We start from the raw sequence: 26,450 nt of genomic DNA, 5'->3' as shown, positions 1-26,450 counted from the left end.
CTTCTGGCTCTCATGTAAGCAGGTGGTGGTGTTGGTCCTTGCAGGGAAGTAAGACTTGAGCTGAATGGGAGCAAACGAAGTGATGTTTACGTTCTGGCCTTGCTGACGAATTTCAGAAGGCGTTTTCTGCATGGGGGTTGCTGCGGATTACAGCAGGTTACACTATAACTGGCAAACTGATGATCAGGTTTGCTGGGGGCTGACCATGCAATGCACCACAGGGCTGTTGGGAAGTTTCTCCATGTCAGCAGGGCGAGGTGTGCAGCAATGTGCAGCTGCTGCAGTGTGCTGACAGTGAAGTGCTTGGATGCGGCATTGGAGGGGGAGATGAGAACAGCCAGAGCATGAGCTGCTGTCCTGCTGATGTGAGCCAGTGTTTGAGTTGTGATGAAAAAACTGTTAGTGATGTAAATCCACGAAAGCACAACTGAATTAGGAGAAGCTGTCCCAGAGCTGTGGGCACACTTGTCCTTTGGGCACCTGCTGATGTACGGAACTGCTCGACACGGTGCCACGTGTACTGGTGCAGTCACAGAATCACCAAGCTTGGAAGAAACCTACAAGATCATCCAGTCCAACCATCCACCCATCACCAATAGCTCTCACTAAACCACATCCCTTAACACAACATTCAAATGTTCCTTGAACACCTCCAGGGTTGGTGACTCCATCGCCTCCCTGGGCAGCCCATTCCAGTGCCTGACCACTCTTTCAGAGAAGTAGTATTTCCTAACGTCCAGCCTAAATCTCCCCTGGTGCAGTTTGAAGCCATTCCCTCTAGTCTTATCACTGTTACACAAGCAGCACTGCAGATATCAAACACAGATAGCACTGCTTGCACATCCACTGGCTGCAGGACTACAGCCTTCTCTGTGGGCTGTTTGCTGTAGAACTGAAGTACAACCGCTTTTCAGACAGCAAATACTGAATCTCATTTACATGGAGCACTCTGAGTCGGGGTAAACTCTGCACTGATTCACATGGAGAATTCAAACTTTGCAAAATAATTCAGCGAGAATTCCTGGTGTGGGAATGGAATGCTGTTTCTGCACTTGATATCAGAAAGAGCAATTGGTTTGAAGAAGTAGAACATAATGCATTGTATTCTGTAACTTATCCTTAGAAATAGCTGATCTAAGAAGTAAAAATACTGTATATGTTAGCGGCATGTCTTAGAAACATTATTCCTGAATTATGTGATTAATTCTTTCTTGCAAAACTGCAATAGTTGTTAAATGTTCCAAACAATGCGGGGGTAGCGTTAGGGATTAGAAAACATGTTGTAGAGTTGTTCTGTTAGGATAAGAAACTCCCAGCAAAAGAAAAACAGATTTAGCAAACGTCAAAGAGGACAGGGCCTCTGCACAAGGCCGGACTGTCTCACCCCGTGAGAAGGTTGAGATGTGACAGGCACCAAGATCCTCCCCTCTGTCTTTCTCCCGAGCTTTCCAACACCGGGTAAACATGAGGAAGCCCTCACTGTGAAATATATCATCGATAAATGACGTACAACACGCCGGTTGCACAGTTTGCTCCAGATCACAACTGAAATTTCTGAAAAACGCTTTAGAACAGTACAGAGAGCAAAGCCAACGCGTGTTTGACCCTCGGGCAAGGCCGGGGCCGGGAACCCGCATTGGTCGCCGCCGGGGCAGGCATTTGGCACGGCTGCCACAGGCTTCCAGCAGGATCAGGCCGCAGCCGAGTCCAAGGTCCGGGCAGCTCACGTGCCGCTGAGCTCGCCGCATCGCCTTGTTGCGCTCCGCGAGGGGAGGCGAGGGCGCGCAGCTCCACAGCCGCGCCTCCAGGCCCGGCCCCGCCGTACGGCTCCACCGGGCTCCGCAGCGCTCCCACGCCAGCGCGGGGCCGGTCCGGGCTCTCCTCGTTCCCGGGCTGCACGCGCAGCCCCGCCTCGCGCACACGGCGGCTCCGCCTCCGCTTAAAGCGCTCCCGCGGCCGCCGCCGCCTCCTCTTCCCGCTCGATCTGCCGCCAGCATGTCGGACAGGCTGCCCTACAAAGTGGGTGAGTGCGCGCGGCCCGCCCGGCCCGGCCCCGCGGGGCTCCCGCCGCCCCTCGGCGAGCGGTGCAGACGCGGGGTGGTGAAGCCGGGCCGCTGCGTCGGGGTCCGCGCTGAGGCCGGGCCGCTGCGGGAGGCGGCCGCGTAGGGGTGGCCGGGGCTGCGGGCGCGCAGCGGGGATCCGCTGGATGCGTCCGGCCGGGAGGATCGGCTGAGGATCGGGACCGGGATGCGAGTGTGGAGTCACCTCCGAGCGGCGGGAGGGGCTGCACGAGTGCCGCGGGGAGCGCCGGAGCCGGGGCTGCAGCCGGCCGGAGGTGCGATGGGGAAAGATCGGAACGATCGCCTCTAAAGAGCCGTAGGGCTTTGGAGGATTAATAAACATAATAAGAAAATAGTGCACTCGTTTAAAAAATAAAAATAAAAAATTTGACAGGGATGTGAACCTAAAATACTAGGGGTTATTTTAAAGCACGCACTGGGAAGTCTGCGCGGCTTTTAAGAAGGGTGAGATTGAAGAGCATCCCCGCCCCCACTTCCCCCTTGTCAGCGGTGCTCCGGTGTTTGTCCGCCTCCTCGGCCTCTTCAGCCCCTGCTTGCTGTGACGCCCAGGCACGTGGGCTTAATGGGCATCGCTTGGAAATAAAGTGCAGTTAGCCTGTCTGCGTGAAACCGGGAGCTCTGACTTGGTGCATTCACCAGCTAGCTGAAAGCAAGCTATCTGACCGTGCTGTTAGTGAAATGATAATGTCCTGAGGCCTCTGAAAGAGCTCACCGGGTGCTGGGGCATTGGCACTGGCTGGTGCTGCGGAGCAGCATGCCTGGATGCTGGCTGTCCGCCTGCTGTAGGTGCAGCTGGGGTCAGACCTGCTGCAGGTGCAGCGTTCTCTTTCTTGCTCTATATGCTGTTGGAAATCTCCTGTTCAGCTTTTGGTGAACATTCTTAGTGAAAGATCCTTCTTGAAGAAATAAAGCAGATTGTGAGTAACGGTGCTTCAGAAGCTGTCTTTATGGAGACACAGTGGGAGCCTTGCAGCTGAGTCCTCATTGATGTCAGGGCTGGGCTCAGTGCCTGGAGACCTTGCAGGGAGTGTGCCGTGTGTGTTCCCACTTGCAGAAGCTGTGACTGTACAGGCACTCCCCCCAGGCATGCTACTCTTTCTGCTATGGAAGGAAACCTCTGGAACTGTCAGAGCCTTGGGCAGCGTTTGCAGAAATGGATTGGAACTTGGAACTTAATAAATTGGCTGCAGGGCTCCTGAGCAATAGATTAATGTGCCTGTACAGGAGCTTTGTTGTTTTGGGGCTGTTTGGTCTGAGCTTGCTTAAAAGCCTGTGCACCATAGTGCAAAAGCAGGGGGGTGAGAGGGATGGGGCCCATTTTTCCCCTGCTCTGCCTCCCAGCTGTTGCTTGGTGTTCAGTTCAGCTGTTGCAGCTGATGGCTATCCACAAGTGTGAGAAGGGCTACCAAGGTCTCAGCTATTTAAACTCTGACACCTGTCCTCCTTCTCTTGCAGCTGACATCAGTCTTGCTGACTGGGGTCGCAAGGCCATTGAGATTGCAGAGAATGAGATGCCAGGGCTGATGAAGATGCGGGAGATGTATGGTGCCTCGAAGCCCCTGAAAGGTGCGCGGATCGCCGGCTGCCTCCATATGACTGTGCAGACAGCAGTTCTCATAGAGACCCTTATAAAGCTGGGAGCTGAGGTAAAGTGACTCTAGGTTTCTCCTTCAGCATGCTCTTAGGTAATGCTCTGCCTGGGGCACTGCTTCAGTTTATGTAACTATCACAGGGGATCCTGGCAAATTTGTCTGCATTTTTAGAAGAGTCTGTGTTCCGGATGGATTATTTCTTCTTCCCTTAAGCAAAAACTTCATCAGCTGTAACGCACACCCCCTAGGATGTGGTATGTGTCCTTTCTCTGGACAAGCTGCAGCTTCAGAAGTGCCAGTTCTAGACTGGGTTGCTGGCTTCAGCAGCTCCGTCGACTTCATGCAGCTCCCTGAGCAGTGATGATAGGAGCTGCTCCCATGCATTGTGTTGTGCTTGCTTGGGCATGCAGTGTTGTTGCTGTTAATGCTGAGGCTCTAGTGACTGCCTGCAGCATGGATTAGCTTGTATTAAGAACTGCTCTGTGCCTTCAAATTCAGCGAAAAGTTATGAGACTTCTGAGAGCTGCTGGCCCTTCAGCTGTGCAGAAAACATTGCAGAAGCAGTGTGGCTCAATGATGGCAGGTGGGGACTCCACTGATTTCAAGCACACTGTGTGATTCTGGACCAATTACCACAGTCCATGTTAAAGACTCAGACACCTGTAAGCCCTTTACTGCATTGTGCCGTGTGCCTGACTTGCAGAATGGAGTCCAAACATCATGGCTGAGTGATCACTGCACAGGACATCTCAGCACAATCCAAATAGCTTGTGTACTGAGCGGGGAGCTCAGTGGATTATGTTAAGCATGATTGGTGATCTGAAATTCCTTTGTCCTGAAGTTTAGCTGTATGCACCCTGGCTGCCCAGAGATAGTCCTGTATGGGATCTGTTCCTGAGAGTATGTGCCTGGGAAGGATTACAAGTATTGAGCACTGTCATGCTTACCCGGAGGCAGTGGAAAAAGGGGAAGCTCTCTCCAACAGATAAAGCATTTCTTAAAAAAGTGAAAGCTGGGGGAATAGATCTAGTCAGGATGCAGGGGCAGCGTGTGCTGTTGCGTATGGAGATTGTCCTGGTCAGAACTGTTGTGCTAGTGCAGTGCTGAAGGAGAACTTTGATGTGGATTTAGCCCTGGCTTTGTTCCTACTATTATGTATGTAACTGTGTCCCTTCTCAGGATTTAAAAGCAAGCAGTTCTTGCTGAGTTTTATGAAGTTCTTTGCTGTTCCTGTTGGTTGCTGTATCCTAGCATAGCTGGCTTAGGCAGCAGTTGTGTGCTATCTTAAATATAGCTAAACTCCTTCAGTCTGAAAACAGCCCAAATTCAGTGTCGTATGGGACATATCCAAGTCATTCAGGGAGGTCCCTGCAGTGATTTGGTTCCTCTAAGGATAAGCTAGGGTTGTGCCTTGAAGATGTGTGCTGCATGCTTGGTGCTTGTTACCTTGGTGCTTGATTGTGAGCTCCTTTCTTGTTCTTATGCCTGCATGTTCAGACTGCTTTGAGTTTGGATTCAACCCTGATTCATCTGTTCTACCACAGTCTGGGTGCTTGGAAGGAAGGAAAGTAACTGCAATGAAACTGTACCCTCTGTATACTCTCCTGTCTCTTTGGGGGTGTGGATTGGGGGGTTGGAACCAGGTGATCTTTGAGATCCCTTCCAACCCAAGCTATACTATAATAGTGAGGACATAGCTCACTAGAAATCGTGGGATTCCTTCTGCCATGTTTCCATGATAGCAAATAGGTCATACTTTCTCAATTGCACCGTGGTTTCTAACAAAGCACTTCAGCTTGGCTATTGGCCTCATTGCCTTCTTGGAGAAGTCCTTCCTAATACCTCCAGGACAAGTCTGAGGTTTTCCCCTACCGCTTCCCAAGGTGACAACATTCCCAAGCTCTTCTCTGTAACCTAGTACAACTCCTTCCCCCATCATATCTAGTTTAAAACCCTGCTAACCAGCCCAGCCAGCTTGCTCCCTAGAATATTTGGTCAGCTCCTTAAGGTCTGTTGCAAATCAGCATGCAGATACCCACCTGCTGGTCAGCTCTGTAAGGAACAGAGTGAGAGCTCCAGTGCATGGTTCCTGGTCACAGAGCGGACCTGGGAGCCACTACTGTGAAGCTGCAGTGGGTGTGCAGGTCCCTATTAATGCAGCTCAGTGGTGTGCTGTTGCTTTTCTAGGAGCCCGAGCCTAGTTATGAAATCTGTGGGAAGTGCTTAGCTCAGCTGGAAAAGTTTCCATGACTGGAGAACAGAGTGGGAGCTGTTTGAGCATAATCTCATGAGAATGCCTATTGATAGCATGCAGCATTTCAGATGTGTTTCTGACATTCTTGAATGCCACTTGGTACTGCTGCAAGGCCATATCCTTTACTGGACACTCGTTATGTGGCTGTTCGGAAAATCTGAACTTCAATGATGCAGACTTTCTGAACCCATCACACTGTGCTTTTCCTGAAGATCTGTAGCTGGACGTACTCTTTGGGTGCCTGGCACAAGCTCTCATAAATAAAGAGGTGGCTGAATACGTGGCACAGCTGAAGCTCTGCTATCCTTTGAGGTGCCGTTATTCTCTCTGTTCTAGTCAAATACTTAGTTTCCCTACTAACTTTTACAGAGCTATTTAGAAAGGCGGGAATTTGCACTAATACACTTCTCTGCTCTTGTTCCCTTTTGTATCTAAATAGAGTTCCTGATATCTCAGAACTTTGTTCAGCAAATAAAACTTGAGTTGTTTTCCAGGTACAATGGTCAAGCTGCAACATTTTCTCCACTCAGGACCATGCTGCGGCCGCTATTGCAAAAGCTGGCATCCCTGGTAAGTTTTCTGTGTTCTAATTGGGCTTTGAATTGGGATATAGAGCCTATTCTAGCTAAATCAAACTGTACAAATCAAGCTTTTCTGAATAAACTTCAGGACAGAAGTAGCCTCTGAAAGCCAGTGTTTGTTACAAAACAGGATGTTTGGTCCAAACTGCATTGCATCGGACAGTTTAGCATGCCTGGCAATGGCTGATCTGGTGTTAGACTACAGAAGAGCTGGGTTGTATGTTACCAACCTTAAGCCTGTTTACTAAGATGATTAAATGGGCTGAGTAATTAGAGATTGGTGTGTAGGTGTGTACGGAAGGTATTTGGTGCTTTCCAGCAAGCTTGCTGCTAATAGTGTTTGGGGAAGGGAGCCCTGATGTTAGCAGAGGCAAAATCTGTTTTCTGACAGCCTGGTTCTTTCCTTTGGAGGTGTCTTTAGCTACTGATATAATTAGCTGTTGCAACAAGTCTTTCCCCAACTGTAGTCCATTTTAAAGTAACAGAAGAAGAATTCCTTCCCTAGCTCTTGTGGTATTACTGTCTGTGGGCATCACCTCCTGCCTGCCCCTAGCGTGCAATGTGAAAGAACCAGCAGCAACTGCCTGGATCTACGTGTTAGAGTATTGCATCCCTCACTGCTTTTAACACTCAAAACTAAACTGAAGAGCAGTCTGTGGGTGGAGCATCCATCTGACCTTTTGGCTTCCACCCTTGTTGTCTTTGCTTGGTGGAACTTGCACTTTTTGTTAATATTACACTTCATACAGAGAATCTAGAGACGTGGGAGGAATGCTGATCCTTTGTAGACAATGAGGGACACTGATACACACTTCTGAGGAAGGGGCAGCTGCAAGGATGGCTTCAGAGCTGAAGTTTTCTGTATAAACAGCAGAAACGTGGCAATTTATCAGGTGTCCAGTGTTAGAGTATGTAAGTTGTGTGCTCAGTATGTTTGAATAGCTGAGTATCGACAGGGCTTGAGCATAGCATGAAGCAGCTACAAATGCCTGGAAAGACAAAGGCACTGATAGATGTGTTAGTTGCTGAAGCATGCTGTTGGTAGTAGATGTGCTGATCTTGAGTTATGCCCTTATAAGAGCAGAGGGTGCACAGCAGCATGGATTTTAGCACTGTGCTGGAAACTAGAATATAAAGCTGCTGGAGAGTTTCTCGTCTGGGGCTTTGTTCGTGCCAAAGGCTGGTGCATTTTTCCTGCTGTACTGGAAATGCTGTAGTTGTGTTTTCATTTGTTTGTATCAATATGTCCTGCGGCTATATGTAATTCCTGGTACTGTGGTGAATTAAGGGAGTAAGTGGGGCGTTGTGGATGTGAGTCTGCTTTAGCTTGCTTTGATTTTTCTTTCTTAATGTGGAATAGTGAGGAGGGCAATGAAGTCTTAATTTTAATCAAATTCATGGCCTGGAACAGAAGGCAAAATGTTTTAACTTCTGCTCATTTTGAGATCTTGATATTCTTTCCAGTGAAAATGTCTCTTCTGGCTTGCAGGCACAAATAATCATCTACCTGTCAGCTCTGCTGCCGAGTGCTGCCAATGAAATCTTCATTTTGCTGCTTTGCTATTTGCTCAGTAAGAAACTGTTTGTTTGTTCCTATTTAGTATTTGCCTGGAAAGGAGAAACGGACGAGGAATATTTGTGGTGCATTGAGCAGACCCTGTACTTCAAGGACGGGCAGCCCCTCAACATGATTTTGGATGACGGTGGAGATCTTACCAACCTAGTTCATACCAAATATCCACAGCTCTTGAAAGGTAACTTGCAGTTTTTGTCAGGTACAGTTCTACCTGGGAGGCCTGTTTGGCACTTTTTCAGTGGGAATTCCCTGCTTTGGTAAAAGGGGTGCGGGAAGGTTGGGAAGGCATGTGCAAGCAGGCAATGGGCTGTGTCTGCAAAAACTGCTGACAGTGCAAGAGCAGCATCTCTTTTCTGCAGGAGCTGTTGTTTCTATCCTTCCTTTGTAGTACTTATACTACACTGACTGTTCTTCTGGCCTTCATTCACATTATCTGTTACCTGAATGACAAGTTGGGCTGCTGTCTGGCCAAGGCATTTCTGGAAATGGCTGGGTTTTAGAATTGCTTAATGTCTGCTTGCAATTAATATTTTCTAATGTTGTTGCTTCTTTGTTCCCTGTACTCTCAATGCACCTTTAGATCAACTCATGACGACCTGTAGTTTTTCTTGGAAAGGAATGGTTTTTCACAGTACATGAACTGCAAGTCATTACTCTTCCCATTTATCAGTAAAGATGCTGATAGTCAGGGTTGTGACTCTTGCTTTGATGTCTTACCTTTAGTATAAGCTAGTAAAACAGCATGGTGTGTCTAGCACGTGTTATTTGTACAAAGACTTATCTGAGGGCACTTTGGCATGACTTGCAGTAGCAGGCTGATCTGAGCTGGGCAACTGTAGCAGCTTCTTTGCTCTGCTGGATTTCATTATATGTGCTGCTGCAAGCCACAGAGGCCTATTGTTGCTGAAGGACATTTTTGATCTAGGATTTGGAGATAATTGAATAGGCATATGGGGGGGAAACTAAACTGATCACTGTTTGCTGTTCTGCTGTTCATTTTTGGCCCTTACAGGGGTTGCTTAGAAACCTGCTGGATCAGCTTTCCTGAGCTGCACTGCCTTAACAGGTTAGAATCAGAAGTAGTCAGCACACAGGGCTGTGTGAAGGAAGGAGGCTGGGCCGTACAGCCCATCTGTGTGCTTGTATGGGTAGGGTGGCAAGGAAAAGAAGAAATTGCAACTGTGTGACATGCTCTGCTTTCTCTTTGACCCTCATCCTCATGTCATTAGATCTCCAGCAGTGAACTGCAATGCAGTGGAAATTGGTGTCTTCTTACCAGAGGTCTCTTTCTTCTGGGCTGCCTCTGTGTGAAGTTCATGACCAATGAAGCCACAGTTAATTGTGTCTCCTTGGAATTGTGACAGGCCCCAAAATGCATTTTTTCATACTTGAGTTCTGTTTAACGGGGTTGTTCCCCTGTCAAGCACATGCAGTTAACAGCTCAATTTGTGTCTATTTGTGTTTGTTCTTGAGGGTGCTTGTGCTGAACTTTTCACACCTGCAGCCTTGTTATCTGCTCTTCAAAGTCCTCTCACTTGTCTTGCACTCCTGTTGTGCAAGCAATTAGTATGATATGTTTCAGCAGGACAGTGTCTGTCTCCTGTATTGGCATCCGTCTCTGGTCTGCCATCCCATTTCACAGGAGTGGCCCTTCACCTGGGTTTTTGAAGGACCTAGATGGAATGTCATACCTGTCAACATTTCCCTTGCTAAAATGTGTGCTATCTGCACTGACTGGAGTTGAGAAGCCTTCTTGCAGCATTCCACCACCTGTGGAAGGTGACAGAACTCGCTATGGTTTATCAGCCAGTCTCGTGCTTCTTAGAAGAAGAAAAACTTCCAGAATGGGACTCTGTGAGGAGAGCTTTGATTGCATTGATCTGCACTTAGCTGTTTGTTGCAAAGGCTGATTCAAAGAGAATGTGCAGCATCCTTTTTTTTTGTGCCTTGAGGATAATAGTGGCCAATAAATTTTAAAGTCAGGTGGTGATATTTGAAAGTCACTGAAAATGAATGAATGTCACAGTCCAACGATCCCTTTGTGGGTAAAGACAGGACAACAGCAGTGTTAGAGCATGCACAGCATTTAGAAGGGCTGAATTGTGAGTGCAGGAGATGTGGCAGCATACTGTTGTTCTCCCCCAGAAATGTGGGGAAAGCTGAGAAGTGAGCAGAACATTAGTGCATGGAGCTGAGCTGTGCATGGCTATGAACAGCAGTGTGCGCCATTTGCTATTTGAAGGTTGGGCAAGTTTCCTGACCTGATTTCACAGGGAGCTGTTTTCCATGCTGCATCCCTATCTAATCTATATGGAAGTTGGTTCAGTCCTAGTGTGCAATGAATAATTGTAAGTAGGGCTCTGTAGTTCATTCAAGTCTACTTGAAATAGGAGATGCATTAAACTGCTGCAAGTTTCCCCTCATCCCTAAGCACCACTGCTGTTAGAGGGCAGAATGGCCTTAGTACTACTGCCATGATTTGCTAGGCAAAATGCCCTTAAAACCAACGTAAATGAAAGAAGGGAAGGGAAAGACTTCAGAACCAAACAAAGTCACCTGAACTCATGCAAAGATAATTTCTGGCATCTCTGCTGAAGCCTGCTGTTCAGAGAGGGCTTGGAAGGCTGTATTGTTGGTGATCCGTTGGGGCAGACTTGCTCATTGATCAGGTAGGTAAAGCAGGTTCAGCAAGAATTCTTCATGTTGCTTCAGCTTTTTTCCACGCTTTAGGCCTTTCTCTGTTCTCGACTCACTTATTGCTCAGAGAATTGCACTGGAAAAACGCTTTGGGAAAGGTGCTGTATTTCACCACGCACCAGATCATGTTCTTTAGCTTGTCCTGCCCCCTACCAGCGAGCTCTCAGCGTGCCAGACCTCAACTTAACCGTCTCAGCAGGTGACCGAGCGAGCAGCGTGGCACTCGAGTGCAGTCCGTGCTGGCAGCTCGCTGCAGGCGGTGCGGCCGCATCGCGGGACGCGTCTCCCCGCCGATTCGCCGCGCGGCAGCCGGAGGTGGCGGTAATGTCCGTGGCGCGCCGCAGGGGGGCGCCAGAGCTCCGCAGCGGCCGCGCTGCCCGGGCCGGGCCGCGTGCCCCAGGTGCGCCGCCCTTCCTGAGGCGCGTTTCAATCCCCAGAGCCAAAAGCCCGTGTAAGTGATGGTGGGTTGCTGGTGCTGTGCCCTTCCCTCGGCTGCTGGTCAGGGTGCTGTGCTGGGAGCCCGGCTGCTGCTCTGTGCTGTGGGACAGGTCCATGTCGTATGGATCTCTACGCAGAGATGTTGCTCGTGGTGGTGGTTTCAGCTTGGGTGAGCAGATTTGCTCTATTTTCCCCTGGTGCTTCATACAGTGACAGATTAGCTGACTTGTAGCATGCCTGCAGATGGAAGAACAGACTTAGTCACTTTAACCTGTGCAGGATATGCAGCTCAACTGCGTAGGTGATTTTCAGATTTATTGATTGTCACAAATTGCCTCCGCTTTTTTTGTGCAGGTAAGCTTTGAGCATCACCCTGAATGCTTACAGTATAGCAATTAGAGAATTTGCATGCAGTGAGATATTGTTGAGATGGTAGGGGAAAGAAATATCCGGAATTCATACTGTATTTAGTAAGAAGGGTAAGCAGGGACACGTTTACAAATTTGGCTTTTGGGTGTTATTTGAAGTGAGGTTACTTTGTGACAGTTATTGTCATATCAAGGTCTGGTTCCCTTATGCGATGTTTGTATTTTTAAGCAGTCCTTTGTTACTGGCTTCCACCTCTGGGACTGTTTTCAAACAAGGACCTATTTGAAATGAGACTTTGTGAATGTGCTCATAATATACCCTTGAAATGGAATTTTCATGCAGTTAATGACTAGATTTGGAGCATGTGGAGCATGTTTAATGGGAGCTGCAGCTGATTATTGACAGCAGGATTGAGAAGAACAATCCAAAACCAAATTTGAATTTTTCTTAGTTGTTTCAAATGCTTTAGACTTGAGTGCGGTCATCTCTCGTCTCCTTTCCTGTGTAGAACAGACTTTAGAAAGTGTGAACATCCAACTCTTTTTGCAGTTGGCTCAGTTGGTGAGAAAATAGATTAGAGCTGTCTTTCCTGACTGTCTGGTCTAGAATTGGTCCCTTCTATATTTCCAAAGATTTCTTTGTCCGGCTGCTTTGACAGCTGCGTGGGGGAAAACTTGCTTGAAGCTTCAGTGCCATTTGAGGATCCAAATGAGGGTTCTCACTTCATCCCTGCTTCCTGCAAAGATTTTTGTAACTTAAACCTCTGGAAGATGCTATTGCACGTCGGACGTGTTGGTTTGCAGTGACATTAAATCCAACCAAACATAAATCATTCTGCTTTGCCCGTAGGAATTAGAGGTATTTCAGAAGAGACAACCACTGGAGTTCACAACCTGTACAAAATGAAAGCCAATGGGACTCTGAAGGTGCCCGCTATCAATGTTAACGACTCTGTCACCAAGGTACTGCTGTTAAAGCACTTATGCTATGCTGTGCTAACAGGTTTGGTGCTAGGATGTTGTTATTCCCCTGCAAGTATTCTTTCCCTTGCTGAGCTACTCTAGATGTGGAACTGAACGGTTTTTCAGCATATCCCTGAAGTGAGTCCACGATGTCTCTGGTGTGATGTGTCATAAATATCCCATTTTTAGAATGTTCAAGGCTTAATTGTCTGCAAGGATGTGTGTTATATTATTAAAATGCAAAAGAAGTGAAGACGTCTCTGGAATTATAGCTGTGTTAGCAGACAGGTAGTTCCTCTGTCAAGAAACAGATCGTCACTGTGTGACTTAAAGCCACAGGCAGATAACAGCTGGAAAAGAAAGTGAATGAATTGCACGAGCTTTTGGCAGGGCAAAGTATTTCTGCAAGCAACAGTTGCTAAGGATAGAGCAGAAAGCGTTTATATCCCTTGTTTAGTTGTATTTCTGCTTCCCATGACAAGTCCTGATGAATTGAGGGAAGAATGGTATTGAGAGAGTGTTGATGATTTTGAATGCAGATGAATTATAGAGGGGTTTTCAGGTGTGCATGAAGCTTATTGTATCCAGGTGTTTTGAAAACTAGTCAGTAAGTATACATTTGAGTTCCTGTATTCAGTTCTAAACAGTTTTCATAGTGAAGCCTTGTGATAATAATTCCTGCCTGTAGTGTGGCTGTGAAAAGTAGCACTTTAAGGCACAACTGTTCCAGTACTTCTTGGCTTACTCTGAGACTAACCTCAGTCTCCTATGTTTTTCTGTCAGGAATGGCATTTCTCAATGGTTTGGTCTGCTTTCTTTGCAGCTTGTTGTTTGAAGACTATCTTGTTTCTGTTCACAAAGATGTCTGACATCTTTATTCCATAGCTAATGGGCTGGAAACCAGTTGATTTTGGACGTCCTCTACATCCTTTTCACCCATGTCTTTGCCTCTTGCATAATAACTACTAATACTGTTCAGTACGTTTAGAAATTCAGATGTTTCTAAAAAAAGCCTCTGAAATGAGCTTTTGAATTGAACTAACTTTATTCTAGTGCCAAACAAGTGCTTATTTTCAAGTACTGTTGAGGATTTGTGCAATGAAAGATTTGTATGAACTGCAGTCACAGACGTCCAGGAAGACATGCAACTGAACGACAGGTTTTTGCTCCTTCAGTTTGATATTTTGACTCTATGCCAACTTCCTATGGTATTGGTAGGAGCAAGAGACTGCCTTTATTTTCATTTATTTCATTTATGAAATGTTTCTCACCAGGGACATGCTGAAGCCTGTATGTGGCATAACTATGTAGATTGAAAAAGGATAAATGGAAAACATCAAGCCAAATTATCATCTTCTCATCCCTCAGTGTAGTTAATGCTTAGCTGACTGTCTGCCTCCTGATTATGTATGCACACACAAATCCATTTTGCTTCTCTAAGGAGTTTTTGCTCGAGTGAATTTTCTTCTGTTTCTCCTTCAGAGCAAATTTGATAACCTTTATGGCTGCCGAGAGTCCCTCATTGATGGTATCAAGCGTGCTACAGATGTCATGATTGCTGGGAAAGTAGCAGTGGTGGCAGGTTATGGTGATGTGGGCAAAGGCTGTGCTCAGGCCCTGCGGAACTTTGGAGCAAGAGTCATCATCACTGAAATTGATCCCATCAATGCACTGCAGGCAGCTATGGAAGGTGAGAACAGAAGGTATAGAAATGACTGTGTCTGATGGGAGCCTTTCTGTGTTGATGGAGAGCAATAAATGATAGTTGAGAAAGTTTCAGTGGGTTTCAGCCTCTGTGTTGTAGAAGTGACACTCCTCTTGTTTAACTGAGCACACAATGAACTCTTTCCTTACAACTTCTATTGTTGTAGGCCTTGAAGATATGTTTGGAGGCACAGATAAAAAGACTCTAGTGGGAAAGCACTATTTCATAATGCTGTAAGTCTGGTTGTGAGGGGTTAATTATCTTCAAGTTGGGCAAGTCTACGAGGTTAAGACTCACTAGAATATTTCCACAGTAAAACAGCAGACCTTGTCTTCATTAGATGCTTTTGTAGATTACTGCCACTCTGCCTTTCCAGTGTGAAGCTGTGCTTGCAGCTCATTCTCAAAGCTGTACTCCAACTCTTCTGTGGCTGCTTCATTTAGCTCTGGTTCTACCAGTTTATCCCATTTCTTTTCATACATGATTAGAATCTGCAGGTATTGTGGATACATTTTCTTTGGCAAGCAAACTCTGAATCCAATCTAAGAGCTGTGGCAGACATTACACCCTTGTTTGCAGGATGTTGGTTGCATGAGATTCTCACACTGGAAGTAGGTGAGGGATACAGATATTTTGTGCTGCCTTGGTATTTAGTGTAAGGAGAGTGCATCCGCTAACATGCATTCTCCATAGATTAAGCATTGGCACTGCCTTCTATTACTCATAATTTTTCTTTATGCTTTACTCAGTTTTGCAGTCCATTTTTGAACAACATCTGGTGATTGGGGAGGGAGATAATTTTTTTTTCTCTCATTTTCAGGTTATGAAGTTACTACAATGGAGGAGGCTTGCAAGGAAGGCAATATCTTTGTTACAACCACTGGCTGCACTGACATTGTTCAGGGCAGGTATGATTTAGTCATTTGCTTCAGTGACAACACACTGCTACAGTTCGATTTTTACATAGTCGTAACTTGTCAGCAACATGGTGAGGGATAGCATTAATTTAATGAGAAACTGAAGCTTCAGTTTTTGAACTCTGTTGATTGTTGCCACGTTGCAATTATTCCTGTCCTGCAGTGCCTAATGCTGGAGAAACAAGAAACATAGATGGACAGAGAGACTTCAAGAAAATGGGAGGGCGGGCCTGAATTCTGTAATTAATTGTTAATTCTATTATTCTGAATTCTATTGATAAATGTGAACAGAAGGGGAGGTGGGTAAAGATTGAAAGTGATTCCATCTGTGAATACACACAACAATCTTGAAACTAATCTGTTCTCAATAAACAGCCCTGCAGGTTTTTTACTGTCACTTCTCAGATCTCAGTTGATAGTCCCTCTGCTCTACACAAACTCATTCCTGTTTTTGCCATTAGGATGACATATGTTGTAGTATGAGGTCAGATTAAGAGGGAGGAGATGAAGCCATTAGTATCCAGGAATGTGAAACTGCTGGGAACATTAAAGTAATGGAGAAAGAGATCATTTCTGTGTAGGAAGGAACAGAATAACTGCCAATATTTCAGTAGTGACCAACTAAAAAAGTTAATTCAACTTTCTATACTGGGACAACAATTTATCTTCAATAGCCTCTTCCATCCTTGGGAAGAGTCCTTTTCTAGGAGCTTGAAACTTTTCCCAGCAGGTTTTACATGTGTAGATGATTACTACACCCATGCATCATGTCTGTGAAAATCAACTGCAGATCTTCATTTCTCCTTGAGCAGAGCTGTGGACCAAAGCATCTCCTGGATTTGGAAAAGGAATGTTTCTTTTGTGCATTGACTTTTGATTTTTTTTTAATTTTTTTTTTGTCTCTTCCCTCAGGCACTTTGAGCAGATGAAGGATGATGCCATAGTTTGTAATATTGGTCATTTTGATGTGGAAGTTGATGCAAAGTGGCTGAATCAAAATGCAGTAGAGGTGGTGAATGTTAAACCTCAGGTGAGACAGCCCGTGTAGAAGGCATCCTGATAGAGCAGAGTGATTGCAAGTCACTGTCTGCTGCCAGAATGGAAAGTGTTTCTTTTCAGATGCTTCTACTCTTTACATTCTAGCTTTTATATTGTTGGTTTTTTTGGGAGCCAGGTTTGTTCTGGACTAACCTTAATGCAAATTCTGCTCTGCTGTTGCCCTGTTAGTCTGTAACAAGCTGCATGTAATATTCTTGCACTGATATTAAAACAACTGGTTCCAACAAGTGCCCAGAACTTACAGCACAGTCTCTGAGAAGAGATGCCTAGTATGGATACATCTGTGTACTCTTTCCTTCTGGGCAAACAGGAACCTATTCCTTAGTGATGGTCTCATAGTTGATTGCATCAAATTCGTTCCTTACGGGAGGTCGACCTTGATGTTTGGCAAAGTATGAAAATGTGCTTTTTGATAGCCACCATCTGAAAGTAATGCCATAATTCAGTTTAAAAAACAAGCTGAATGATGAATACAGAACAGACCATTAGAGATCATATAAAACTTCTTAGGAACAGAGCATGTGGATTCTCTAATGGTTGATCTCAGTTTCCTCCAAGGAAGTTACTTGCTCGTGTAGCTGTGCTGCACCGGAACGGTCTTAGGTCTAATGCAGAGTGCTAGTGTTAGAATGAATCTCAAGGAGATGTCTTCTGGGGTTCTGCCAAGGCTTGAAAAACTCGCACCTTTGTTTTCAGAGCATTTTTTGTTCTGAAATTAAAGCCTCGGGGAAGCCTATGTGGAGCTTTGCCAAATTCAGGCTTCTCTTCCAGACTCGGTGGCTTCATTTTAGAAACTTGTGGAGACCAGAAGTCTGTGTGTAGGCAGAGAAGGAAGGATGCTCAGCTTGCACACCCACCATGTATTTACTTCAAACTATGGCAGTAGGCACACGGAAAAGTATGTATCCTTAAACAGAGAAACAACACAAAATTAAAGCTTGTTTGAAACACAGCCGTTGAGGAGGAACATCTCTTTCTAACTTGGTATAGAACTTCTGATTACCTTTTGAAGAGGTAACTTTGGCTCACAGTGGGATTCTCAGACAGGTTTTTTACTTTTTCCTTTAGCTATACCTAGGTGTATGTCTTAGTAGATCTGTCTGCCCTTCCAGATTTCGTGACCCTCCTGTGGCTTTTGGCCACCCACATCAGACTCTTGCTAACCCGTTGTGAGAGTCTTTTCAGTGTCATGTTTGTTGCTGTGGCACTAAATGTGAAGTATGAAGTTATACTTTCAGATTTTCACTATGTTTGTGCCTGCTCTTGCCTATGACCTTAATGTAAGGCTGACTTCACTCTAGCTTCTGTCCTAGAAGAGCCTGTAGCTAGCTGCTTGCTTTTGGATAGCTCAGGTTTTAAAAGGTTTTAAAATTGGGACTGTTTATAAACGTTGTCAAAGGCTGAAATGGATATTAGTGTAGTGACATACAAACTACCTGCCCATGACTATTGAGTGTGGCTCTTAAAATCCATGTGAAAAATTGAATATCAGTGTTTGAGAAAGCAGCAGTCCCTTTTCTTGTCAGGAGCCAGGTGCCCTGAACAGTGAGATGCAGTGTAGTGCAAGGCATGAAAACTATTAAAAGTGTCCGGTTCAAAACAAATGTTTTATTTTTAAAAGATTGGAGTTAGGGTTAAAGTAGCCCATATGGTCTAATGCTGAAGACTTACTTCCTTCCTGTCCTGAATATATCTGTTGTGTTCTGTAAACCATTGCTATTGCGAGCGGGAGGTTCAGAGTGACCCAAAATAAAGGACCTGTTAACACAGGATGTCATCCAGGGGGCTGTAGGTGACACAAGAATATGTACAAACTTCAGCTAAATTTTTAAACGTATATTTTAAAACAACAACAACAAAAAAACCAACCATCCCTGAATGGACCACCTCTGTCTCAGCTTGATCTTGAGATAGATGAAGCTGAGAGGATTTATTGGGAAATTTGGCTTTTGTTGTATTTTTCCTTATCTATTTGCTACTTACTGCTGGAGATAGGATATGACTTTGGGTTTAGGAACAAGGAAGTATCCTGCAGCTTCAATCCCTCACAACCAGCTTGGAAATTCATCTGCACTGGAACTAGAATTGGTGGATCCTGGTGGATGGCAACCAAGACCACGGGAAGGATATTGGATCCAGATAGTCTTTATGGTCCCTTCCAACCTAAGCCTTTCTATGATTCTACAGTTCTGTGACAAAAGTGCTCCTTTAATGAATCTGTACACAACTGAGAAATCTGCCCTGGCCTAAGTGATTGACTGAGAAATGTCCAAACACATGCGTAGAATCAGAGAATGACAGAATGCCTTAGGTTGCAAAGAACGTTAAAGATCATCAAGCTCACACCCTCCAGCTATGGACTGGCTGCCTCCACCCCCCAGCCTGGGCTGCCCAGGGCCCAGCCGTGATCTCAGACACCTCCAGGAATGGGGCACCCACAGTTTTTGGCAGCAGTGCTGGGTAAAGAATTTCTCCCTCACATCCAACCTAAATATCCTCTTTTTTAGTTTAAAGCCATTCTCCCTTGTCCTATCTCTATCAGACCATATAAAAAGTCACTCCCCCTCCTGCTTATAAGCTCCCTTCAGGTAATGGAATGCTGCATTGAGGTCTCTCCTGACCCTTCTCCAAGCTAAGCAAGCCCAACTACCTCAGTCTTTCTTCATAGCAGAGGTGCTTCAGCCCTCTGACCGTATTCATGACCTTCTTCTGGACCCACTCCAACAGCTCTGCATTCTTCTTGTGCTGGGGTCCCAGGCCTGGATGCACTAAGAGGGACAAAGCCCAGCTTTTCATCCACCAAAAAAAAAAAATTTCCCCCTCACCCTCCACTAGTAATGCAATTTAGTTTCCTGCATTTGGGGAAATCACAGGGGTCAGCACACCTGGAGTGCACGTAAATGAGCCTTGCCCTGGGAAAGCCGTCTTCCTGATCATGGTGTCCTCCCTGCTAGATTAATGTCTTGTCCCTGGTCTAAAAGTGGGGCCTCAAGTACAGGACAGACCTGTGTTAAAGATGTGATACCTTATGCTAACCTTTAGAATTTTTTCACTCCAAGTGAGGAGTCACACATTTTTTATAATACCAAGTACCAACTTGAATTTTTACTAATACTTGGCAGCTTTTTCTATATCCTGTAGCAAGGAGGGGAATATAAAGCAAGAGCTAAAATCTGTGATCAAAACCTCCTATGAAGACATCTGTCTCTTGATCCTGAGGATTATTGCCAGAGCTGAGTGTCTGGTTGCTAGATGTCAGCTAGAGGTAAAGCATAATTGCAAAACAGTGTCCAATGTTGTAATTTTCAGTATCATATGGTCCCTATTTGCAAGTGATGAGCTGGCAGAAGAAATCTTTAATACTTGGGAAAGGAAAATGTCTTAATGTGCCATTCTGAATCATCTGGTGCTTTCCAACAAGGAGAAAATAGGCTTATTCCTGAAAAGCTGGCAGGTTGTTTTGAATATCTGCTTGCAGTTCTGGTACTAGGTTAATGTGTAGCATGAACTCAGCTCTTGAAGGGAAGGAAGGGGCAGGCTGGGAATGATGAGCTTTGGCTCTGCAAATAAGTCACTTATGTATATATCATGCATGGTCTGGAGGGAAGTGCAAAGCAACCAAAAAGGCCAGGGTAAGCTAAGTGCAGATAGGGAGGGAGAAGAGGCATTTGTATAAACATGGAGATGAACTTAACAGTTGGATAGCTGGAACTCGAATTCTCTAGCAGCTTACTGAGCTTGTAAATCACCTGGTTTGTCTGTCCGTAGTTTAGGCTTGTTTTCAAGTACTGACTTAGCCCATTTCTATTCTGCATTTCTTTCCATACAAAGACATGAACTTGCATTATTCCACATTACCCTGTGCACTGAATCGATCGTGTCCGCAGATGGCCAAAGGTATGAGGTTCCATGCACCATCCAGAAGCTGTCCAGGGATTTGTTGGGTCAGTGTATAGATACAGTGTCTTAAACTACCACATTCAAACCTTTAGTTGCAGCAGTGTTCCAGTTGAGTGAAAATTAATTGTAGCAGTAAACAGTGTTTACTATCAGCCATGTTGTTGTAGGGTTTTTTTCTTTAGCATTCTGATTTGTCTGCTTTCTTCTTTGTTTCGTTTCTCCCTCCCATAGTCTTCTGATGGTGCATGTGGTATTTTTTGGGTGAACTGAGAGCTGTCACTAGTGGTCCACACTGGAGAATTAGCATCCATAAGAAATATACTGCAGCTGCTCAGTGAAAGAAAATTCTTGCTAACCTTACCTTGCTGTACAGCACTTGGGTAGGAAAAACAAAGAGTTTTATTTGGAGCTTCTGTTTGAGATGGTTACTGTCTACATGCTTGCTAAAGACAGTAATCTGTATTATACAAACCCCAGAAATAGAGTATTGGGATTGAATCACAGCTGGGGAAGATAAGTAGAGGCCCAGCTCTTGTCTAAAAGTGAACTATGTGTTCAAGTAAAATGCTCATTGCTAGTTCAAATTATTGCATTTGTACTTCTAAACTGAATAGAGATTTTTTTGTTTTTGAAGGCAGAATTATTAAAAACAAAACTGAGTTCAGCATGGCTTTTAACCTATAGGTTGAAGCTTTAAGAACAAAATTAAGTGGCTTGCATTTTGCTTCATATTCCCTTTTGAGACAAAGTATAAATACAGCTGCAGGAAAGGAACCCTTTTAAGCCTTGCACAGTGTCTATGCTACCACAGCAAAGTTTGTCTAAAACATTGTTCACCTTTAACAAAGTTTACTGTTACCTTTTCAGCCTTTTAAAAGCTTTAGTCTGCTTCCACATGCTTGACATAATAGATGAACAGTAAATACCAGGGAACAATGAACATTCTTACAACTTACAGTCCAGATTGTCATTTCATTTTAGGCTTTAGTATTTAACTAAAATATAAAAAAAAATATAAAAATTATATATAAAATACATAATTCCTCTCTATAGGGTGAAGGCAAGGGAGAGAAGAGCTAGCAACTGGCAGAAAGCTAGCATAGGCATTGCAGGATTCCAGTCTGGCCCAGAAAGTTGAGGCACACATGAAGTGACATTCTCCTGAACTCTGAGGTTCTTCTGTAACTGAGCACCGTCTCCTTAACCCTTGTTTGTCTGTCCTTTTGTCCCCAGCACAGCCTGGAAATCAGCTTGAATGGAAGAATGAATCTTTCTCCCTGAAAGCAAAGAGTGTGAACCAGAGTCTAGGACAGCCATTTAATTTACCAGTTCTTTTCAGCTATGCATGTAACCTGACTTGCTTGATAGGTGGATAGATCTCCTTGAGTTTTGACTTTGGGACTTGTCTGGCGCTCACTTAGGTCTGGTGTCATTGTGGGAGGTGAGCTGTCAAACCACAAGTGTTTTCAGGTTTCCTGGAAGGTGGTGCCAAAGATTTGGTAGATGTCTACAGCAGCCTGTCCCTGGAAGACAAACTGTTCATGCCTTAACTGTAAATCAAGGCATTACTGAGGTGGGAGAATTCACTGGGGAGTAATTTCAGAAGGCTGAGCAAAATCTGGCCCTTACCTGTGTATCAGGTGCAAATGTTCTGGGCTGTTGCAAACAGAGGTGCTGCTTCTCCTCTCCACACCAGCAGTTATAATCAAGCATATATGAATTTCATCTTATTGCAGGCAGCATGTTCCCTGCCACAGTCACCTGAGATGGTATGCATGTGAAAGAGCCAGAAGAACAGGATAACTGATTAAATATGAAGCAGATGATGATAAGATCTATGTAGTGTGAAGTCCAGAGTAGTTACGAGCCTTATCGAACTCTGGCTGGGAACGGTGAGGAGCATCTTGATTGTAAGGAAAGTTTGCATCGTAAACCCACTGCTGAATTGCTGATGTGGGAAGGGAGCCCACCGTGTTTTGCATGACTTCTATGGAGATATTCAAGACCTGTCTGGATGCCGACCTGTGTGACTTATTGTAGGGTACTGCTATAGATGGGGATTGGATTCAGTGTCCTCTTGAGGTCCCTTCCAGCCCCTGTGATTCTGAGACTTAAAATGCTGTTTTTGCCCTCACCTTTCACTGCTCTTTTCCCAGGTGGATCGCTATAAATTGAGGAACGGTCGTCATATTATACTGCTAGCAGAAGGCAGGCTGGTCAATTTGGGCTGTGCCATGGGTCACCCTAGCTTCGTCATGAGCAACTCCTTCACCAACCAGGTGCTGGCACAGATTGAGCTGTGGACAAATAGTGACAAATACTCTGTTGGAGTCCATTTCCTGCCAAAGAAGGTGAGTTAGAATAGCAGAAAAGCACAAACTTGTAGGGCTTTGGTCACACAATCTGAAGTGAGCTTTTTTCTTTCTTTTTTGTGATTAGGACAGAGTGAAGAAGTAGAACTTGTTTGTGACAGGAATGTCCTGCTGTTTTTTTTGTTTTGTTTTGTTTTTTTCTTCCCTCTTGACTTGCAGCTCTTTACTAAGGTGCTGGGAAAGCCTTTGCTGTCTGAGAATAGTCAGGAAGCTCCTTCCTGAAGAGTTGGAGTTGGAGTGAAACCAGAAATCTTCACTGTGGTTGAGAGAATCTGGGTCCCATTTGCACCTGAGCAAAGCTTATCATAGTCTGGTCCTAATAGCTTCAGAAAATATTAATGACATAAATTCCCTTGTGTTTCCCTTTAATCTTATCTATGGATTCTTTGTTCTTGGAGAAATCTGGGTCGTGTCATAACTTGCAAATTCCTTTACAAAACTAACCTGGTTTTAATTTTGCAAAACAAGCATGTGAATTTGAGTTGGTCATTGAGAAGGATGCTGGAGTGAAATCCCACTGCTTTGAAATAGAACCAGGTGTGAGACTAAATGTGAAAATACTTTTCATCTGGGAAGTATAAAGTGTATGTTTGGGCTTCCTTGTGAAATGTTTGCTGAAGAACTTAAGCTTCCAGAACTGCCATTGATGATCAAGCAGAGCGTATCTGCAGCTGATCAGCCAGCTCTCTGACACACAGTCATCTTCAGAGAAAAATTTTTGTTGACAATTCCCAGGAAAAAGAGCAAGCCCGATGTTGCTGGCTTCATTCTCTTCCAGAACAACAGTTTTTAGTAATCATACTTGAACTGAAAGTGAGAAATAACACCCGGATCTGTTACGTAGAAATGGAGTTGTGTTTGTGCAGTGTATGGCAGTGAGGTGTTCAGGTTCACATACTGTGGCAAAATGATCTTCACCCACTGGGCTCCGCAGATAATTTCAGTGAATAAAGCTGTCTTCTTGTCAGAACCAACAGAAGATGGATAGAAGAGCTTTCTTTCCTTACTTTTGGCTAGTACCTCTCCTTGTTCTGCATAGTAGCTTTGAGATCTAAATTCAAATTTAAGAACTGGTGACGAGCTGTTACAAACATGCCTGCTTTTCTGCAATACGTTTTCCTGGAAATTGAAGCAAGTTATTGCATCCGTGTTCTTGCTGTCAAATCTATCCTTCCTTATGTTCAACATCTTGATTCGAAGTGTGCAGTAGGTAAGAATGTCAGTTTGCCTTTCTCTAAATCTTGAAGTCCATAAACTGAAGCAACTGTGAAACAGCTTCTTTCTGCTGCAGTTTGGAAACCTGATTTGTGAGATAGTGATGACTCAGTAACAGCTCCTTTTCAAGTAAGTCTAATCTGTCTCAGTTGTGCTGGAAGCACACCTGTCAGATCTCAATATATCATTACAGTTCAGCCTGATATGTATTTGATTTTTAATGTTTTTCTTCTGACATGGTCTACTGAGCTTAAATACTTATTTCCCATTCTAGACACAGTCCTTTCAGCTGAGTTTTCTTTCTTGGTTTTCTTGATTCTTATGTAGTATCCTATAGCTTTCACGGTTTGCTTCCACATTCTTCAACCACTTAATCTGTTGTTTTTAATGGTTTGGATTGTACATCTTTGCCCTCACTGGTTCTCTGTAGATGTTCAGAGTAACACCAAACTGCCAACAGGTTGAGCTGCACTGAATTATTCAGCACAAGTATAACTTTAATATGCTTAATATGCTTGTTATGATGGAGTTACTTCAGAGTAGTTTCTTGTTAGAACACTTCTGCTTAGGATGTGCTGACACATGCACATGCAGAGGATGCATGGTTGGTTGTTTTGTTGATATGGTGATCAAATATATTGCAACAGTTACATACATAGAGGAGATATCACCATTTTTTTTCTCTGCTGCTGCAGTTCAGACTTATCTTGCATCTGTGTTTCCTTAGCAGCGATCATTCATATCTTGCAGGAATTGCAAATGATATGATAACTTATTTTTCTGTTATATGCAGCTTGTCCCTTCCAGTGCTGTCCTATCTGCTTGAATGTCTTTCACGGCTCTGCCTTGCTGTTTGACATGGCAGCTAGTTTGCCATGTTGCTATCTGTTTTCTTAAATATCCTCTAACTTTCTGCTCATTTTTCTGACCCTTGAGTTTGCATGTCTGCCTGACATCCCTGGAATGAAGAAAAGATCAGGAAGTGAGATATAAAGTATTTTATTATTCATGAAGGCCATGACAATAGATAATAGTGTTGTCGATGAATTAGTGGTTCTGGAATGAATATTCTTAACATACATACCTCAGAGAAAGTATACCTGGAAGGGGGAGATGTGTTACTTTATTTGTACATATTAGAACTTCTATAAAGCATTATGATAGTCTAGTATGTCCATGTCCAGGTGTTCTCATAGCAGAAACATGACTGGGGCTTTTCCCTTCTACCAAACTGGACATTCTTATTTTTGAATAGTTTGATATCTGTTCTTTACCTGTGGATGGATGTGAATGCGTAAATGGGATTGACATGGGCTTGAGGATGTATTTGTCTGTCTCTTGCTTCTGAGGAAGTCAAATTAAGTTGGGACTTTTCCATCTGGGGATGATTCTGTGCTCAGGGTAGTGGTTCTGCGCTCAGGCAGTTGGTGCATGTTGACAGGAAAAGAGTTGTATCAGTCTGTTAAGTTCTCCTTGGAGCTGCTACTGGTTTTCAGGCATCATTTCTTATTGTCAGCCATGATTTCTTGAACTGAAGCTTCTACTGATCTTTTTCAATGCTTTGTTTTCTAGCTGGATGAAGCTGTGGCTGCTGCACACCTGGACAAACTGTGTGTGAAGTTGACAAAACTGAGTGAGAAGCAGGCCAAATACCTGGGCTTGTCAAAGGATGGGCCCTTCAAGCCAGACCACTACCGATACTGAGCAGGTGGCAGTACTCAAAGACCAAAGTGCAGGGATGCAACCTTCCAAAGCTCTAGTGTGTGCTGGGTTTCTGAGAACAAGCCCTTTGCCATCATCCTCTCAGTGCTGCAGAACTTGTGCCCTTACCAATGGAGCTTCAGGGCCTTTTTAGTCTTTTTTTTTTTTTTTTTTAAAGAAAGAGGATCACCCTGGCTCATGGAATTAGGATTGGTACTTAGCTAAATTCACAGCAAAAAGGATCCTGTGCACCTTTAATTGGCCCCTAATGTCCCAGTAAGAGCTGGACAAAAGAGAATACTAGATTAAACATCCGCTCTTGTCAAACATGTGGCCAGCTGTTTGAGCAGGCTAATCAGTGAAGTGCAGAACTGTTTCTTCAAAGAGATGCTTTCTGCCATGCTCTGTTGGAATTAGCTGAATTCTGTTTCAAGGCTGGTGGTGCCAGGCTTCTCTCCATGAAGGTGCACTAACTGAAATAACTGGGGGAACTAAGGAGGAGTATTTCTGCAGGTTGCTTGTTCTGCCTCCTGTAGGATCAATGTAATCTCCTATGCAGAGATGAGAGCTGGCATTCTCTCTGGATTAATCTACTCCAGTGATTTTAATTAGAACCAAGACCCTTCTATGCTGCTTCCATAGCAACAGTGGAAGGGGTGTGAGGCAAAGGTGACTTACTTCAGCAGTCTTCTAGTGTTGGTGAATGTCTGAGAAGCCACTGAGGGGATGATTAGGGTTAGGGGTCTTGATTGGGCCTAGGATAACACCAGCAGCACGCTTTTACCCAAGGTTCTTTTTCAGAGTTGTCATGTCTGCTGTATCTTTTCTGTCACTGACTCAGAGTGCTTTTATTAAAGATGTGACTGTGGCCTGACTTGTGTATTAAGATGCTTTAGGCTTTGCCATGGATCTGTTTGGTCCTGTGTATTCACTGAGTCAAACCTTTTTGTGTATCCACTTGCGGTTTCTTGGCTGTGGCAGCTAAGTGGTGTACTTAAATGAGAAATGCTGTTCCTGAAGTTATTTAGTTA

At 44.5% G+C, this 26,450-nt stretch overlaps 1 protein-coding gene and 1 non-coding gene across 2 annotated transcripts; one reads left to right on the top strand and one right to left on the bottom strand.

The window, feature by feature from the left end:
- The first annotated feature begins 1,943 nt into the window (after nucleotides 1-1,943).
- On the top strand, nucleotides 1,944-26,293 carry AHCY (adenosylhomocysteinase). The gene is made up of 10 exons (XM_042883628.1): nucleotides 1,944-2,023; nucleotides 3,537-3,727; nucleotides 6,422-6,497; nucleotides 8,110-8,262; nucleotides 12,438-12,550; nucleotides 14,033-14,240; nucleotides 15,076-15,163; nucleotides 16,085-16,202; nucleotides 22,288-22,482; nucleotides 25,291-26,293. The coding sequence occupies exons 1-10, from the start codon at nucleotides 1,996-1,998 to the stop codon at nucleotides 25,420-25,422; spliced, it is 1,302 nt and encodes a 433-aa protein (XP_042739562.1). The 5' UTR covers nucleotides 1,944-1,995; the 3' UTR covers nucleotides 25,423-26,293.
- LOC122186796 lies at nucleotides 19,031-19,193 on the bottom strand. The gene has a single exon (XR_006181187.1). It is a non-coding gene; the product is annotated as a U1 spliceosomal RNA (small nuclear RNA).
- Nucleotides 26,294-26,450: the final 157 nt, after the last annotated feature.

This window comes from Lagopus leucura, unplaced genomic scaffold, assembly GCF_019238085.1.
Source record: "Lagopus leucura isolate 7727_CA_CO unplaced genomic scaffold, USGS_WTPT01 Super-Scaffold_100039, whole genome shotgun sequence".
Classification (NCBI taxonomy): domain Eukaryota; kingdom Metazoa; phylum Chordata; class Aves; order Galliformes; family Phasianidae; genus Lagopus; species Lagopus leucura.
This window is presented reverse-complemented; position numbering and strand designations above follow the sequence as displayed.